This window comes from Lepeophtheirus salmonis, chromosome 6 (genome assembly GCF_016086655.4).
Source record: "Lepeophtheirus salmonis chromosome 6, UVic_Lsal_1.4, whole genome shotgun sequence".
Lineage (NCBI taxonomy): Eukaryota > Metazoa > Arthropoda > Copepoda > Siphonostomatoida > Caligidae > Lepeophtheirus > Lepeophtheirus salmonis.
The window spans coordinates 13,458,145-13,478,539 of record NC_052136.2 but is presented as its reverse complement, the minus strand read 5'-3'; the positions used below and the strand labels follow the sequence as shown (position 1 = coordinate 13,478,539).

The 20,395-nt window shown below is 30.6% G+C and overlaps 1 protein-coding gene across 1 annotated transcript in view; it reads right to left on the bottom strand.

Annotated features, from left to right (window-relative positions):
• Positions 1-923: 923 nt before the first annotated feature.
• LOC121120677 (uncharacterized) overlaps positions 924-20,395 on the bottom strand; it is a 65,293-nt gene continuing 45,821 nt past the window's right edge. The window contains exons 5-8 of the mRNA XM_040715543.2: positions 9,714-9,979; positions 8,892-9,065; positions 1,458-1,691; positions 924-1,401 (exon numbers count right to left, since the gene is read on the bottom strand). Of these exons, the coding sequence (XP_040571477.1) occupies positions 1,297-1,401; positions 1,458-1,691; positions 8,892-9,065; positions 9,714-9,979 (779 nt within the window). The 3' untranslated portion in view covers positions 924-1,296. The remainder of the gene's footprint in view (positions 1,402-1,457; positions 1,692-8,891; positions 9,066-9,713; positions 9,980-20,395) is intronic.

The following is a 20,395-nucleotide window of genomic DNA, read 5'->3' as shown; positions in this document are numbered from 1 at the left end:
TGAATTACCAAAAAAGTATGAAAAACGATATTCCTCTTTAAACAAAGGCATTAAAATAATTTTAATGGCTTCTGTAATAAGTACTCAAATTGTATTATATATAACTAAATTATTAACACTCCATTAATTGTCAATAATTGCTTCAATTTCTAATAAAGAAAAAAAGATTTTTAAATTTATTTTTCATTATTTGAAATTTGCAAAATTATTTGGAAGCGAATTACTACAATAATAATTACGATAGAGAGTTGAAATCAATGATATCAAATCTAGTGTTACGTAATTTGCAAAATCGCAAATTACTAATGATTAAATCAACTAATCATCCAGAGCTATAAAATACAATGTATTTGCAAATTTTTGTTCGAATGGGTATCCAAAAAAACATCTCAACGAAATTTTATGTTAAGGGAAACAAAAAAATTAAAAAATCAACGAGTTTTAAAATACCAGAATTCGGTGTATTCATTGTTTTGAGATATTAAGGACGTCACCCATCTGATATGATTTTCAAAACCTCAACTTTAAACGTGTACTATCATTATTAAACAAAAATAAAACTTTTTTGAAACACAAAGGTTTTTTTATTGCTTTTAAAAAAAAAGGAAGTTATATTTTCAAACCCTATATTTATTTATTTACATACTAACATTTAGCCCTTCTATTGTGCACATGCAACAAAGAGGTTTAGTTGTCCATGCCATTTACGGTCAAACTCATTGTAGCCTGTTATTGAGGAAATGTCATCAAAACGTGGAAAACACTTTTTATTTTTAGATAATTACTGGAAAAACTAATGAAGTTATATGAAAATCTTTTAATATAAACAAAAATTGATAATAATCACGTCAATATATGGATACATATAATTAAGATAACGCCTTAATCTCTTCCAATTAATCTTTTTAGTTGTGGTACAAGGGTTTTAAGGCTTCTTTTATACTTGTATATTTTATTTTTCCTTTAGATAAATAAATAATTAATGATTATTATTCAATATATTGATGGAATAATAAGATCGGACACTTTGTTTACAACATATGGTAAATGTTTTGATACAACATGAGTATATAATTATAATGAATAGATTAAATCAATACTTGATTCTAAAAACAAAGTATTGCAGTGTTCATACTTTGTATAATTAGTTTTTCTTGTATATAATTGATTAGTAGGATATAAAAGCGAACATCACAGACAAAACAAGTTGAATAACAAGAGATTCAAAAGAAATGTATAATAGTAAACTATTTATCAACTGTGATTGGAAGATGATTGAACAAATGATATAAGATTTTATGTCTTTGGAACTTCTTTAACTTCCTCCTCCCATTCCTTGAGAGCAGCAATAACCTCATGTTGTCCCAATTGACGAGCTATAGATTCAGGAGTGTGTCCATTCTATAATTAGAAGAAAAATATTTACGAAAAACACATATAAAAATATGTATAGTTACCTTCGATCTATTGTTCAGATCCGCTCCCTTCTGCAAGAGTAAATCCGTCATACTTCTGGAGCTTAGAAGTGCACTATGATGTAGAGCTGTAAATCCCTGATTATCACACGTATCTAATGATATGCCCCGATTTAACAATACCTTTGCAACATCAAGCTGATTATAGTGAGATGCAACATGTAGAGGGGTATAGCCTAGGAAGGATTTCCCTTCTGTATTGGCTCCATTAGAGAGCTATAAAAATTAAAAGAAAGTAAATAATAGGAAAGGTTTTGTTATTTTTTAATAAATAGATGTTCCGTGATATCTATTTTTAAAGAGGCATTTAGTATAAAATTATATGTTTATTACACTGATTAGTTAATTAATTTTCCATTGAATAAAATTGCTAGTTAGAATATAAACTATATTTTTTTTAATAGCTCTAGAGTACTTAAATAAATACACATACCATGAGTTAACACAAAAACTATCTCAAACAAAAATCAAGAATCATATATACCTACAGACAAATATATATATTTGATCCATTATGAGCTTTGCATTCAAGTTTCTGGGTTTATTTTAGATACTCATGAATGTCAGCTATAGTTTAAAACCTTCACTTGATTTATGAAATTAATACAAATCCCGATATGACCTTTCCAATAAATCTAATAGTTTCTAATTTTTTCATGATGACCCCAAATTGTGCTAATTTATGTAGCATTTAGGAAGCCTTTATAGGATTCATCATAATAATTTCGAGATAGAAATGAATAATAATCAATTTTATGTACATACTATCTTTTAATATTAGTATATAATCATCTATTAGTTCAAGATGTTGTAATTGTTCATCTCCTGTTGCCCATCTATCTATATTCTAAATATAATGAAAAAATAGTCTACAATATTTGTTTAAAATATGTTTTAGAGTAGGTTTTTACGGCTTTGCCTGGGACATTAAGAAGGTAAACTTTAATTCCTAACAGTTCTTCGTCATATACAACAAAAAATAAGGACTTTTGAAATTTTAAGAATTATTCTCGCTGCATGTTATGTACCTTTGATCACTTTTTTTAAATGAGATTATAAGGTTTAGAGAAGAAACTTTTTTCAAGTGCCGAGTTACTTGTGTAACGGTCGTTTGCTCAACTGTCATGTCATGGTCAAAAATCCTTTGTCTTATCTAGGACTATATGAACGAGAATTTACATCTTATTTTATGCTTTAGCCTTATAGGTAGGAAAAAGCAAAAAAAAAAAGGAGAACATCTATCTATCTACGTTTATTAATACTATTTGAATTTGAAATTGAGGAGAGGAAAGGAAGACGTATTGGATATCGAAATTACTAATATGATTTGTAGGAATGGGAAAGGTGGATGCGGATCCATATATCCGAATGCTTTGTACGAAAGATCCATTCAAATCACTCTGACTATGTCTTGACACAGTTACTTCTCTTCACCCTCTTTCTACTGAGTAACATTTGCAATTCATACCAAGCGTCCAAAGGTTTCGTGAGTTATAAAGGACTTTTCTCCTCTACATACTAAGTACCTCCAACAGCTGATCGATAACAAGTTTCGTGACGCAAAAACGCCATATATATATATACTTCTTTCATATTATATATTTGATTACTTTTTTTTAAAGACATTACAAATAATTTACCATAATAATCTTCCAGAAGGTTTATACTATATCGGCGTTTCAAAAATTTAAGAAAAAGTCGCAATATACAGCTTCTTTGCATAATTTAAAAGGACTTCCGAATTGGCTTGACGTTTTGGGCAAAAATGACCCTTCTAACTAATAGGAAAAAAATTTTAAGCCTTAGAATGCTGGAATATTTTTCTATTCATTAGAGAAAAAAATGTAAAAATTAATAGACAGAATCAGTTTTTATGAGATGAAGCATTTGGTAATCGCTAATATATAAAAGATGTAATGAACTACAGATTTGCATTGCATTTTGTTGCAAAAAATCGCCCTTCCAGTTGCCATGGATTTTTTTTTTTTTTTAATGCACTTAAGGTAACTTGTATAGTTTTCTATTTATTGGTGAAAAAATATAAAAGTTTAATTACAGAATCAGTTTTTATGGGATGAATAAATTTTAGTGCTAATTAATAATAGGACTATTTTTTATCTTCAAATTAGCTTCGACGTTTTTAATTTAATTTTCAAGAACAAATCTCCGGATTTATCCGTAAATAGTCACTGGATTTTAATAATTGAGGTATTGATGGGAACAAACACGCCAACCACAACGTAAGAGCCCATTTTTAAATTCATATTTTGACTTTTTTCAGACTTTCTAACATACCTACAGGATGATGATTCAAAAATTATAATCCTCTTCGAGGGTATCTATTCTCAGTTCTGAAAGTCTGACAATTTTGTATTTGGCGTCATGTGAAAGAGTTAATTAAAAGCTGCAATTTCATGTTTGTTTTGTTTTTGTTCAATCAAAAATGTCTGTACACAAGTTGACAAGTGGATGCTGCCCTGAACAGGAGAATTAATTACTTCTTAGCTGAATCAAGAGCTCATGTCCTGGTCCTTGACGTCGTGGTATCGGATGGACGAAAGATGTCTCCCTACTTCTACATGGCCAATGAGAAAGTAAATACGTACATATAATACAAGAGGTCATCAGCTACCATGTCTTGCCATTGTTGAAGAGCACGTTCCCCAGGGACAACTATGTGTTTACCTAAGACAGCTCCCCAGCACACACCTCCACGAAGCTGCAGCATTTCTTTAGGGAAAAAATGGCTCCCTTCTGACAGGCAAAATTCTGCCCTTCGTCCTCACACGACGTGAGCCCCCTCCTAGTCTTCCCTATTTAGTGCATCTTGGAGTGCAAGACGAACAAAACTTCTCACACAAATGTGGATGTCCTGAAGGCCGTGATCACGGAGGAGTGTAAGAACTTCTCCTCGAACGTCATCAAGGCCAGTTGTACTTCTGTTTGTCCCCATATTGAAGCCATCATTCAGGGGATATATTTAATAAAAAGTGTAGAAAATTGTTGAATTACTTTTGCTTTAAAAGTTTGCCGTAAAACTAGCAAAAAAAAATAAAAATATGGAGATGACAAAACGCCTTTTAAAATTGTCTAATTTTTTAATCCTCGCCCTGTATATAGTCCCAGGGTAATTCCATGTCAAATCAACGAGGCTTTAAACCCCTAAAAAAGGGACTATCGACGCCATTGTGATAACAGCAGTAGCAAGAGCGAAAAGACGGCAGTTAACAGTCTAAAAAAGAATGAGCAAAGTATTTCAACATTATGTCCAACATAATAAATAAGTGATAGACTATAAAATTATCATTTATTTTTAAAAATTTGTCAACTTCTAATCAAAATTGTGAATTATTCTGGGTCAATTTTCTTTTTTCAGTATATATAAATTATAAAATAAGCTTAAGAAATAAAAATGTAAGTAAAATGTACCAAATTTCAAGGGAGAAAAGTAACATAACTTTAAGATCTCACCCTGGGAGCTATGATAAAAAAGCCAATACAAGTTTTGGCACAGTTTTTTTTTCCTTCTCTAAACCATATAATCTCCTCTAAAAAGAGTGTGCAAAAATACATACTAATATTTTATTATTCTTATTGGTTGTTTTATAAGAAGCAGTTGTTTGTTAGGCAAAACATTCGTTTTTAGAAATATATTATTTCAAGTCTTTAATGGCCTTGAAGGCCTAAACAAATAATTACTAGAAATATTTTTGAGCCTTAAGGAGCTACCTGAAAATTTCCATCAAAACTATTTTTTTGGTTTGTCCGTGATTCCCGGACACACAAACAGAAATTTACATTTAATATATAGCATGCATGGGCTTAAAGAACTGCAAAAAATAAATCATTATTTTGCGAAAGAAACTTCACAAAATGGTATAAAAATAATAAAGTCGTCGTCCGAATTAGATAGAAAAATATGTCATCTTTCGGATTCATTAATGCCATTAATGTTGTCATTAATCTAATTGAGAACCTATTTCACTTCTTTTGACACATATGGAAACATAATATAATTAGATATAAGAAGAAAAACATCATTGAAAGATTATTATTATGGATTATGATCATATAAGAAAATATTTTATGTATTATTTTATATGATAGAAAATGACCGTTTGAGCACCCGGAGTTGTTCTGAATAAAGTACAAGGTACTGCAGGGCAAGGTTGCTTTTTTACAATGCGGGACAATCAGGGTGTAAAAGTAGTCGTGGGGCTGCTATTGTTTCATTCTTTTTGCAAAATTCTTCAGTTCTCTTGAAAAACAAATAGGGGCAATTATGTGTTGGAACGCCCATTTCAAGGTTTGACAGATAAATTTTATACAATTGCAATTTATCTCCTGAGTTTTTATTGGTAAAATTAATGAAAATCAGTTATTTTATAATATACAAAATAAAACTAGTTTTTCAAATCATTTTCATACGTTAGCAAAAATTACTCTAAGAATGATTATATATACTAAAGAGCTTAATTTGGTGACATTAGATCTGCTGTAATCCAAGAATTTTAAATTTGTGTAATTTTTTGCAAATCGAATCACTGTAATAGGGTTAATCAACTAATTATCCACAATAATACATAGATGTTGTAATTAAGATTTTGCATATTTTTGAATAAAATAGCTATTCCTCTAAAACATTTTAATGAAAAGTTATTTAAAGAGAGAAAAAATTTACGAAAGTTTGTTTGATTTAGTTTATGGATAATGAGGGACCTCCTCTTTATGATATAATAGTGTTAAACAAAAATTTAAATGTTTACAATCATTATGAAAGAAAAATCATACTTTTCCGATATGTAAAACTTGTTTCATTTCCTTTTGGAGTTATGTGAGTTGTACCTTTTTTTTTATTATTTATTATATAAATGAATTTTTCACTACTATTATTTTTGAGAGACACCTTAATATAATTGCAAAATAAACTTACTTATCGATAACATACATATTCATACACTTTGCCAAAAGAGATGAACATAGGATTTCGAACAATATGTACAACCTACATAATGCAAGTACATTATACATAAATTAAAAGAACTTTTCCCTTGTCAGCAAAGATTTAATCTGAATCCTTCTTTTATCTTCATACATATATGTTTAGCTGTATATGATGGACTATAAAGATTTGAGAGTTAAATGAAAGGTTTATAAAACTGACACGTCAATACAAAAACAATGTGATGGTTTTATTTTTCAACTTTTTCGAATTTTGATTAAGATTAAAACGGAAAAGTTGTCACGTAGTAAGATAACAATTTATGCAAAATTGAATTATGCCACATTTTGAGCACGCAAACATCTTCAAAGTTGTTAAAAAATGGAAATAATTTATTATTTAGTCCATAAGTATTAAAGTCAATTTTTTTTCTTAATTTTCCATAAAATTACTTTGCATGATCTTTTTTTAACTATAAAAAATATTTATAGAGTGTTTTTCTAAAATCATCTTATGGAGTAAAAAGAGAAAATAATTTAAAGGTAGGCACACTGAAGGGCTTATGTGCAATTTAGTGCTCATTTCTTCTTCCCTTTTTTTATTATTATTATCCTCATCTAATGACTTTTTAATTTTCAAAAAAAAAAAATGAGGTGAAATGCAATAATGATAATAAAAATGGAGCAATTAGGCGTGCTAAAAGAGTAAATAAGGACTTCAGTGAACTTAGCATAAGGTTTATCGGTGTAAAAACTAGAGTTCTGCTATTAAGAATTATTTACCAAGCGTCGGATTTCCTTTCTTGGTTCTCTTCTCTTATAAGAACAAAGTTATGGTCAGGGGCGTCCACAGTTTATCTCTCAAATTTTGATGTTATCTTATAAGAGGAAGAAACAAAAAAATAATGCAAACTTATGTAAATGAACGAAAATTCTATCGATTTTATCGTTCTTCTAAAATGAAGAGCCTGTTCCCACTCTCAATCGTTTTTTAAAACAATGAACACTCTCCCGTCCAAGAATTTTAAACACCGCTCACTAATGCTGTGTCCACAACGTATGTTGTCAATATTTGCATACTTAATTTGTTTTTAAAAATAAAAACGTTAGACATATTTTGATATGCTTTACGATTTTTTACTTTTGGAAAAATGGAAAAAAAATTGATATATGCGAAATTCTTTTAAAACTTTTTAAAGATTGTTTATGCTAAAAAATTGTCATTTTTTTACAAAATGCTAAACTTGGAAGAATAAACAATTGATCAAAAGTTTTTTAAAGAATTTTCTTCTAAATTGATTCTTTCCTTCCATTTTTTTCAATAGTTGAAAAGACGTCCAAAGATTTTATCCGTCAAAAACAAACTAAGAATGCAAGACGTTATGTTTGCACACTACAATTTTTGTGTACCAGTTCCAATACAAAAATTGGTACTGGTATGAGATCCTTTTTTAATCCATTCCCATTAAAAATAATAAAAGAAAATGTATGTTTTGGTGTTTTTGGGAAATGCCGGTTCCAATAAAAAATTATTATAGTAGTACTGGTTAAATGCATCTTTCCCAAGTATAACTAAATTTGATTTCGTTATTTATTGTATATACACTATATGTAGGCCATAATGGCACTGTAGGTAGAATTTCTTATAACAATTTGTCACAGTACCATTTAAATGTGTCACAAACTCCCCCATACCCCTAGAAATGCTCCTAGGAAAATGTCAACAAGACATGTATCTAAATTATATTCACGCAGTACACAGAGTGGAAGCCCGACACTAGCAGTAACATGAGTAAATTACGAATACGTGATTTCTATGGAATCAAAAATAGACGTCTTCAAATCAAATTGTGATATGTTTAAATACTATATTTATCTATATTTTTTATTCTATATATCGTCCTTCAATAACAACTTTGATAAACTGGTAATAGATGGGGAGCTATTGATGACATAGGGGGCCATGATGTCATTCTCCATAAAACTGCTGCTGAAGTTATAGTTCTTTTTAGTTGTATGGGGGTTCTAATGTACTTTTTGATGTTGTAGGCAGTATGAAGGGAGGTGCCAAGGGTCTTTTTAGTCTTTTCGGTACTGAGAACGGTGCGCAGGAGGTCTCACATTTTTTGCTGTGTTATTGCTGATCCGACATTTCTAGACTCCTCATAATTAAAAATAACAGGGAGAAAATCGTATTTATATGCCACTGCAAGGTTTGGCTCCCTACTCTGTACATAAAATATACTAATGTTAATGTAGAGCTCGAAGAGAATAAAATGGTATTTTTTCTCTACAGATCCCATCTCAAACAACGTCGAAAGACAAAAAATGAAAATTAAATTTAAATCTATCAGAATTCTAGTCGATAGTTTTTTTTGTCCATTGGTATGCGTGTCGTCCCTTTCCCTAGAGTCTCATCATTAGGTATTCCTATAGTACATCGAACAACATACACAAAAAAAAAAGCATTCTCACCAGAATATCTGCTGAGACTTTTGAGCCCTTAAGAGCACAGACGTGAAGTGCTGAATGTCCGTTAGATCGATCCAAGGCATTGACACGGATATTGTAGCGCAAAAGTACATTAAGAGTTTTGATATGGTCCTCTTTATCTTGAACACAACAAATGTGTAATGGAGTACGGCCTTCCTATACAAAAAGAGAAATTTAAAAAAAGGTATTCACTCAATGGTATTTAAAAAATGAATAGCATATATTAATGGAACCATAAATTATAATAATACACTGGAAAAAAAAATTAATTTATTTTACTCCTTATTTAATAAAAAAAAAAGTTTTATAATTCAATTTAAAAATGATTATATGAATATAATGTATGTTCATATCAGCCTCTGACGGCTTACACAGTATGATAAAAGATAAATTTGCATAATATCATTCCATTTTATGAATAATATATTCTTCTGCATACATATTTCGAGGTTATGTGATTCTTTGTTTAAAGTGGAAACTCTTTTTCCTTTGTTATTTATCAGTACTATTGAAACACTAAATAATAATGGATTGAGAGATTTATATCAAAAGTATAAGTGCGCTTATGAAAAAAGTTAATCAATTATCTTCAAAAAGAAAGGGGGAAAAAACATATAAAAATCACAATGGACCAAAAAATATCAAAAACTTTGTTTTCATTGTTCAAATTAGTTTCAAAAACTTTTTTTTTACTCTTCATCTTTCGTTTATAGCATGATATAAAGCGCGTACAACTATAGATACAAAAAAAAGTAGTCAAGTGTTTCATAGATAGGAGGGGGGGGGGGATTCTGTTCTACTCACAAAATCTCTTAAGTTCACATCGGCTCCTCCTTTGTCCAGAAGAAGCTCAACAATTTCAGACATTCCCAATCGAACAGCTAAATGGAAGGGACTACAAGACTTATTTTCTTGATCCATGAGATTGGCATCCGCTCCATATTTAAGTAAAAGCTCTACGAGTTCAATAAGAGTTTCATCCACGTAGAATCCTCCGTGATTGGAGAATGAGGGTGAGGGTTGAAGGGCAGCACTATTGTAATGAGAGCCTTGGTTTGAGTCCATAGTTACTAAAGGAGGGAATTAATTAATATAAACAGTTTTCATTAAAAGAATGGAATCAAAAATGATATATAAAAACTAATTTTATATAGAATGCAGGGATGTGAGTGAATTACCAAATATGTAATTAATATGGTAATGAATATATATATATAAAGTGGACTTTAAATATTGTAACAATATGTTCATCTAAATTATATAACTCATAAAGGATATCGTTCTAAAACCTTTCCCTTATAAAATAATGATCAACTATCGACAAATTTTTCCCATAACTCAAGTAGCTCCTCTCAGTCAAGACAAGAAAATATTATTATTATTATAAAATAATTTAATTGATAAAATAATCAGGTATGAACAAAAAAGGATCTTGAGTAGACGGGCACCATTGAACAGGAAATATAACAATAATTGTTATATTGCTATATGACAATAAATTAAAAATCACCTTGTTTAAAAAGTTTAAAATGATCATATTCAGTTTTTAAAAAACAACAATTTGTATTTCTTTTATATACAAAAAATTAGGTATTTCGTTCAAATTTGGTCTCTTCCCAAAAAGTTTTTTGTCTCTGTGAAAAAAAATTATTTTCCAAATTTCTCATTATGAAAAAAAAAAAAATTCTATCAAAATTCTCAAAAATAAATATAAAAAAATAAAGGCCGACAGCCCTGCCCTCGGCCCCCACGGTGGGCACCATCTCACCAAGGGACAATTCCCACTTCAGGGAAGAGGTTTAGAGCTTTCGACAAGATAGTTTCCCTCTCACAGGTACAATATACATATAATCAAGACCATGTCTTTTGGAGCCGTTACTGTAGCAATCATTCATCGAATTCCAATCCGTTTGAATTTGGAATTTTATCAATTTTGGATGACCATACCTTTAAGAATCTTTATCTAAAATTGGATCAACTGAAAGCCTTTCTTATTAAAGAATGGGACTTCATTTTGATGGTGTTGTTCTGTGTCTACTGCGGTACATTTTCTAACAGACGAAAGGCTGTAATTTTTACTAAAGGAAACCATTTTGACTTAAGTACGGATATGATATTCAGAAGCCTTCATACAAAATTTTAACTTTTTAAATAACTAAATAAAAAAGTCATAACCGATTATTCATTCTACAGTAGGGTAAAGGGTCCACCCTATATTTCTATCTAATTTCCTCTTCCGGACTTGGTCACTCTCTCAACTTCCCTTAATATGTCAAGGTTATCTGATAAAAAAAAGCATGAAATAAGGAGGAAGTTCTCTTTTCCAATTTTCATTTATCTTTTTTTTCTTAAAGAATACATTCATTTTTGGCAAAGAGTCCAATACGAATTGTATTTAAGAAGTAATGAAATGAAGTGAACTTCTGAATGCTCTATATGAGGCGATGGTAGATACTTTACACTGATTACATTTTTAAATAATCTTTATTAAAAAAAAAAAAAAAATCTAAGGGGAGGCAGGAAATTAGGTCCCATGGTAATATCAAGATAAACAAATTTTTTATTAGCCATAAAACTACTTGTATACTATTGAAGATTTAAAAAATACTTTCAAATAACGGTTTACATATCCTATATGAAGATATGTTAATATGTTACTAAGTTAAATATTTGACAGACATTTCTAACTATAAATATTGACGAACTAAATTTAGTAATTTCCCAACCGTCATTTACTGATGAATATCTTGTTCTGCTATAAGTAGTTGCAAACTAGTAGCTTAAATATTTATACATTCAATTATTATAAAGCATTTTTCTCTATTGGACTGCTATGAGGGTGGTCTGTTAAGTTTCCGACCTAAGAAAAATTTCAGACATTTTTTCTTAAATATATTTTCAGCATAGTTCCTTGTAACTCTGCACTTTTTTACCAGCGTGGCTCCCCTCTTTGTAGTCCATCCATATAGTACTCGGTGTTTTTCTCTGAAAAAAAATTGTTCACGAACATTTTTATTTTTTTGCCTCATTTACTCCAAATTGGATTGCTTAGACACGTCAAATTTTAACGGAACCAAGTTTTATGTGTCTGTTATTGTTTGAATATATTTAAAGCATACATTTTCAAACACGAATATTTAATGACACCTCAATTCTAGATTTTGTCTATTTTATTCACCAAAAAAGTTACATCAACTCACACAAACTACTGTTACATAACAACTACCCCTCCAAAATGACTGAAACTCTAGTGAGTAACTGTCAACAGATGCTAGATAGATGTGACTAGCTTTTATTTACGAGTTCTGTCATCTTCATGTTGATGTCGGAAACTTTTAAGACCACCCTCGTATAAAGATTCAATAAATATTTTCCAATTTATAAAACCCAAATATATATTCTTAACAAAAATCCTTTAGAAAAGTTAAAGGAAACATCCCTTTATGAATTGACTTAAGCCAATTACATAATTATTTATTTGTCACAAGAAGATAGTATTCATTGCATCTTACTAACTTGCTTTTTAAACATGGCTTTCACTTTTTTTTATGTATGTTTAATTACATATTAAATTATTATGTACATATGATTTTATTCAAAATTTAGTAATTAATGTTTAAGACACAAATGACAAAAAATATATATGATGTATGTTTATATAAAGCATGCTTATGTTTTTTTTTGTTTATGTTTTTTCGTTTTTTTTGTGTGTGGTGTAACAATTATTTCGATTTGTGTGGTTAAAAAGTGTGTTTGGACCTTTTTATAAGTTTAAAAAGTGTTTAAAGTCCCAAAAAAAAAACATTATCGGCTGGTGCTCTGCTTTCGGGGGTTTAAATTATCTCTTGGGATTATAACTGGATGCACAATCTATCGAATAAAAAGGAGAAAAAGAGTAAGTTACCCTTCTGCTGTTGGCAGCCATCTTGAGTACCTATTTGTATTAACACTATGGCTTTACTCTTTACTTATTCATTAATAAGTTAATGCAAATTATTGGTGGATTCATGCCTTGAGTTGCATTTAGTTGTAAAAATAAATATTCTGCAGGTAACTCCACTTCATATCATCGTTTTCCGAACCAGGATCCAGAGAGGATGTGTTGCGCCAATGGGTAAGGAACCAAAAGATAGATGACTTTACGACTAAAAAGTTTTCGAGAATTTGTTTGGAACATTTTAATCCAGAATCCTTCAATCGGACTCTGCACGTTGTAAGGCTGAGAGAAAATACTGTGCCTACTTTATTGAAAGCATTCCCGCCTCACCTTCAAGAAGAAGTTGAAGAACTAATCGAAGACACAAGTCTCCTACAAGGTGGTCCTCCTCACCACCTAAGAAGGTCAAACCATCTCCTGATCTCTCTCGCCTCTTTGAGGCTAGGGAAAATGTGCAATTGGGGCATCCCTATTCTCTCCCATCAGCTCAAGTCATTAAGGGAAGGCTCCAATAGCAAACGAATATGATTTCTGAGCTTGCAGACCGTGTATAATCTCCAAGAAGTTAGGAAACTTGGTTGACGTTCTCAAAGACCTGAGGTGCAAGAGAATGCTATCAGAAGAGGTTTTATCCATTCTTGATAGAATGTCTGGCGTTCCTAAAAACCTTTTAAAAAGGGTGCAAATCGGAAGTGGTGTAAAGGGAAGTTGCAATAGCTAGTCGCCTGAGCTCTGAGCATTTACTTTGACATTGTCAATCAACTCGAAAAAAGAATATGTTTATCTAAGAAAGACCTTCGATTTAGGCCTACATAGTCTCAGTACCTTTCAAAACTGATATTCTAATGTGGATAGTGATCTGGGTTTTACTCAATCTTCCTTTTATTTTCTTAAATCGAAGGTCAATAAAGCTCTCGAATCTGAAGTAGAAATTCTCGTCAATTTAACATTAGAAGAAATGTCATTTTTTTTTTTAAATTCAATGGAATGGGAAAAGATTTGATGCATATATTAACCCTTGGTCTTAATGAAAAAGTACTTAGTGAGGCTATACCCGCAACACATGCCTTTGTCTTTATGGGTGTGTCTTAAAATCAAAATTGGAAAGTTCCAGTCCGTCATTTTTTCATCCCATAGTTTGACTGCCTCCGAAAAAGTCAATCTTGTCAACCAATGTCTGAGAAGGCTCCAGTCAATCAATATAAAAGTAACTTCATTAACTTGCGATGGACCTAGTTTTAACTACTTTTGTTGGATTCATAGCATCCATAAATTCAATTAGTGGCATATTCGATTCCCTTGTAAAATCTAAAATGCTAATGTATATTTAAACATCCAAACTATCTCAAGCAGTTATCTATCAGGAGCCCACCGTGTACCCGGTTTGGTTTGACCCTGTGACCGGTGTCGTTTCAATATTTCTGGTTCGTTTCGTTATTAATTAAATACATTTTCGTTTTCATAATACCCGGTACGGTTGGCTCATCCTATTAATACGTATTATTTTCACTTTAGACCCTATTTATTCCTAATTATTTTTCAGGATTCAATGAGGAAAAAATAGTCGTGTGGATGAAGCAATTTGGTGAAGTTGTTGAGCATTACACAAAGAAACCCCCTTCCGATGCTAAGGCTGAAGAAACGTTATAAGGAACTAAAGCGTGACAGGAATCAAAAAGGCAAAGGGTCTAGGACTTCTAGCCGCAGATTTTATCTAAACAGAATTTCAGACATTATCAGCGTGGCCATGAGGACAGTCCGGAACATCACGGTAGCCAAGGCAAATGGGAAAGGAGTCAAAAGGAAGGCAGGAAGTGGATGAAATGGTTTGAAGCGAGATGAAAAATTTATCAAGTCCTTTGACGGCCAAGATCAAGGAAGATCCAACAGCATCAATACAACGCTTAGCTGATTAGATCAGCGTGGACAAGATCACCATCAGGAGGGCAATTTATGATCAGCTTAGCCTTAAGAGCTTTGTCAGGACTCCAAGACATCTCCCCACCGATAAGATGTTGGCCTTAAGGCTTGAAAGATGAAAAAAAAACTTAATTACTTGAAGAGTCATCCAGCGAGAGTGAAGATCCTCTCAGACAAGATCTTCACAGACAATCAGGTTTTGAACGGCAAAAACTACATATTTATAGCAGCATAACCTGAGGAAGTCCATGGCATCTCCAGGACAAAATATACGCCCAAACAATGTGATTGGGAGTTGTGGCCTCTGATGGGAATAAAATGGATCCCTTCTTCCTCAAGTCAATGAGAAAACCGGGGATGATGCCTACTATAAGGTCCTGATGTGGATTTCTTGCCCTGGCTGAAATGTGTTGACCAAAGAAGGTACCCCTAGCCATACGGCCTTGAAGACACATAACTTCTACAAGAAACAATTTGTTTACTTCTGGGGCAATACCTTCCGGCCCTCTTCCAAGTCCTGTTCCAAATCCCATCTATTTCAGTGTGTGGAGCGTATTAGCGAGCGTGATTAGGAAGACATCCCACAGAAATATGTATGAGCTCAAAGCCAGCATCAAGAAGCAATGGGCAAACATATACGCCAATTATATTTTGGCAACGTGCACTAAGTTCCGACCTTATGCGGAGGGAGTGATTGAAGCTTGAGGCGGTCATATTGAATAATTCTTTCCTAGATTGATTGCTAAAAGTTTTTACAATAATATTTTTCATTATAGTTCTCTCATAAAAATTTATGAAGGCTTGGTTTTGCTCCTTGATTGCAGAAAATTTACCTGTCACAGTCTGTATTTGGCGCCATAATAAAACTCAGCATAGTGAAAAATATAACAGCCTGCATGGTGAACTGAGGAAAAAAAAAAATGATGATTTGTTTGAAGAAACAATAGCTACATCAAATTTGAGCAATCAACGTTCAGAACACTAATTACGAGAAAAGAAGCAGATATATCGACAGCTCACAGCAAAATATAATGCTTACTTTTGTGTTGATGGCAACCAGAAAAAAGTGTTTTTAATTTTTTTTTCTGGAGGAGGGAATATCTAAATATAAGTAATAAGATAATGAATGGCTGAGAATAACATATAATTTATGTGCAGTTTATAAGTGTAGATCAGAATCGATGATCGACATCGGAGTAATTTCTTTCTATATTTCCTTGCTTGATACGGAGTGGTTGATTAGTAAATTTCCTTCCTCTAATCTGATGTAACGTCATGATAGCTAAGATGTTCTCATCTTAAGCATTCATCATATTGACGGGATTACCATGTTGACAATCCAACCCATTGTTATTCAATTTTTTAAATAGAGGTTGCGTGAAAGACTGAACTTAACTACGTTTTTTTTTATTATTTTTGTAATATTATTTCAATTGTCTTGTCACCTCTTTCCTTAGAGTGTTACATAGTACCTTCTTATCTCATTTCACTAATGTCCTAGAAGGCTATCATTTGCAAAAATTGTATCATTACATTTTTCACACTTTTTGAGAACTTTTAATGCCTTAAATACTATAACTTTAGTAATGGATTGATTTTGCAAAAGTTGGAAAAGAGTAGCGTTCATTTTTTATAACTATATTTTTTATCTAGAAAGGGGAAAATACAATTGCAATAAAACTATAGTACACTATAGATAAAATACATATGTATAATGATGTGGAAACGCTTTTTGTGTGGTAAATTCATAAATATTTAATGTAGGCAATTATATAATGCTTCATCTACAAACATAAATCCATGAATAGGTGAAAGTGAGACAACATATGAGTAGACAGGGATTCAATATAAATATAAAATAGTGACTAAAATCGTTTGAATTTTGGGAATATTTCATCTTTCTTTCTACCTTAGTAGTATTCCTAATGTTGAATTGTTTTTGGGATTATTTTGTCTTATTTCATTAAGCCTCTTTTTTATTTCGTCAAGAAAATAAATTATTTGTTTTAGTCAGACCAAACATTCAATAATAATATTTCGTTTGGCTAAGTCTGTAAACCGTCAAGTCAAGACATTCGTTGACGAATATATTTCGTCAAATCAAATTTATGAAGTTAACACTGGATTTGTTCAAACCGATTTATTCCTTGTTCAGCTTTGAACAGTTCATTTATAAATAGATATATATTTCTTTAAATATTGTTTTAATTTAGAAGGTTCAACTCTTTATAGCAGTAATTCGTTTTTTCTGCCAAAAAGTATATAACAGAAAAGTAACAGTAATTTCGTAGTGCCATAAGTTTTGGTCCCGGTAATATCCTAGCACTTTGCGAAAATCCTATCCTGATGTATATGTTCCTACCTTTCAAATTGGAATTGAGTCTTAGAATAATAATTATTTTATACGTACAACTAAGGATATTATATAATCCAATTTAATATATTTTGGCATATAAAATTGCTCTAATATTCTCGAAACAAAATTATCTTTAATAATATAGTTGAAAATAAAATAAGCTTCATGGTCTTACCAATTTACACAATATAATATGGGAAAAAGTTACATTTTCACTAGATTACAGTTTTTTCTTTTTATTTTTCTTTTGTAATTTTACAAAAACTTTTAGAAAGTGTACAATTATTTTATAATGTACAATTTCATATAAACTTCTTATTACTGATATCGATTCTTGTTAAATATGGAGATTAAAAACGCATAGTTGATTAATGGGCAGATTTTTTTTTTTTTTTAATTAATCACTGACAAAAAACCAATAGTTATCACACAAATATGGTAACTACACCCACTTCTTGAACAATATAACAAAAACGCGTATTATCCCATGGTTTTTAGAAATCATTGCCTATAATTTTTGTAAAAATAGTTCATGGCCACACTAAGGATATGTGTAAGTGTAAATAAATAGTTGATTTTTTTAAAACCATGACTATCTTCAAATGTAATAGATATGTCACTTAAGGGGTCAAGAAAATTAATTTAAAAAGGCTGTATTTGGCCACTTTGGATTTTCAATAAAAAATATATTTTAGAATTAAATTTTTGCCTTCGTTTTTTATTTATAAAATCTTAGTTTTATGGAAATAAAATATCTGTAAAAATCGACAACCTCGGCCTATTACAGATTTAATCTAAAACGGTCGATAATTAACTGATAATGGTTCATTAATGTATTTTCCAGAATATCAACAATAATATGTAAAAAAAAGCCAAATAATGGCAGAGCAATTCTGACAATTTGAAGAATGTTCGAGTGGATATCAGCTGAGCTTTCATAATGTTTTATTTTGTTAGCTGTTGGAGGAAGGAAATAAAAACATATCCTACTTGGTATATAGAAAGGACATAGGCTAGAATTACTCCGATTTTGATAAACAATTCTACTCTGAGTCCAACAAGGACTTTCACTAATAATTGCCCAACAAATTCTTATTTTTTACTTTTTGTCTTTTATGTGTACACGCACAAGGTGTTACTTGTAGCTTAGATGTTATTTCCCCATGAATTAAAGAATAATGATAACAAATGTGGAAAAAGACACTGTTCATATTTCAAACTTTCAATTTTTTTGCACTCGAGTAAGAACAGATTGTTTACAACACTTAAGAATTAACTTACAAGAAACAAACAAAAAGTAATTGCAGTATATTTTCAACAACAACATTTTTACAATTTGTGTACATTTAATATGAAATATCATGCCAAATGTAAGAAATTAGACAAATTTTTATTCTTTTGTGCATAAAAAGTTTTTAAAGGTACGCTCTAAACCAATTATTCCCAACTCGGGCTCTGCAAGGTTATCAAGTTCCTTTTTTTTCTAAAAAAGGGGTAATAAAAAATATTTCCAAAAAACCTTAGATCAAAATATTTTGGCAAAATTTTTCTTGACACCCGCAGCCGCTTAGAGACTCTGCAATGATAAATAAGTTGGGAATCACAACTGTAATCATTTATTAAATATGAATCAAATTTTATATTTCTTCATTTTTTCACCCTCTAATATAAAAAAATTAAAAACCATTTTATTTTTTAAAGGAAATTCATATTTATGTGAAATCAATCATGACTTCCATAAAACAAAAGTCAAAAGTAAATTTAAGTTACTCAAAATGACAAAAGAAAATGGGTATCCGTTTGTCGTAAACAATAGAACTAACAGTGAAAAATCGAACGACTACAATTAAAATATAAGCCACTAGATGTGTTGAGTACCCTCCGGAAAGTAAGGTTTGATTTTAACTTGTATGGGTTAAAATATCGAATCATTACGAGCACTCTCCCTTTGGATAGTACTCAGGTAAGGTATATCGAAGAAATAATTTGGTTTTTTGAGGGAATAATATTATTTGAGTGTAGATCGATGAGTGAAAAAATGGGACCACTTAAACTGGGAATTTTTTCAAAATGGAACTTGATTTTAAGACAAAAAGATTTCTGTTTTATTTATACTGGCCTTGGCTCGGAAAAAAATTACTTTTATTGTCAACGAAATTCAGCATCTTTCATAACACATAAACTCACAAATTCATAACTACGAGAAAAAAACCTGTCTCCTGTTTGTTAAGTCGTATACTGTCGTACAAAAAAAATGATTTTGAAAGGAAATTTATATCTATGCAAAATAAACTAACACATAAATAAGCTATGTAATAATTATAATTAGTTGATGTATAGTTATATGTATAATGTATATGAATATAAGAAAATAATTTATTTGAAAATGTCTTTAGTGAGTAAGAAATTGTAAAAGAAAGGCCCCAGAAAAAAGAGATATATGAGATGTGGCTCTAGATAATGTATTATACAAAAATATAGAAGTCCAAAAAAAACTTTTGATTATTTATTTTTTACATGTCCTAGATTTGAGTTCCTTTTTTGGTTATTAAAGAATATTTTCGTACCAGGTAAATCCATATTTAAAAAAAAGAATTTCTTCTGTTTCTAGATTTTAGTTAAATTAAATTTTATATATCACCTCGACTAAATCCTAGCTACAAATATATACTTTAAAAAAATAGCAGAACGTTCTTCGATGCATAATTAAATACCCAACAGTGTAAGACATGATATTATGTTATTTTCAAATAACCCTAGGGGGAAATATGCTACATATAGACTAATATTAAATGGTTAAAGAGTAGCTAAATTTATTTTAAAATATCGATTGAAATGGCCTAAAATATTTATACAGAATTAAAGTTTGAACATTTTGTTAAATGTAATTTAACTCAAAAAAATATAATAATTAATTTATTTTTTACTAAAAAATGTATTATTAGGATATATTTCATTAAAATTAGTCAATGGTAGTAAATACTTTGGATTTTTACATATGATGGAACATATTATATATTGTATAGTCAACTTAACTACTAGAATATTTACGGTGTAAGTTTTTACACAATAGGTACCGGGCCGTGCAAAATATTTACCGATGATGTAAATATACTTTTTAAGAGGTTTTGTGGCACCAATCTGATTGTTTCGTATTTTTACTGTTAAAATAAACAAAAATCCTTCCTGTGAGAGCAAACAACTTCCACACGTGAGACCATGTCCAATCAGGAAACAAAGAGGATCGAAATTGCAGCCCTCCTCCGAGCGGGA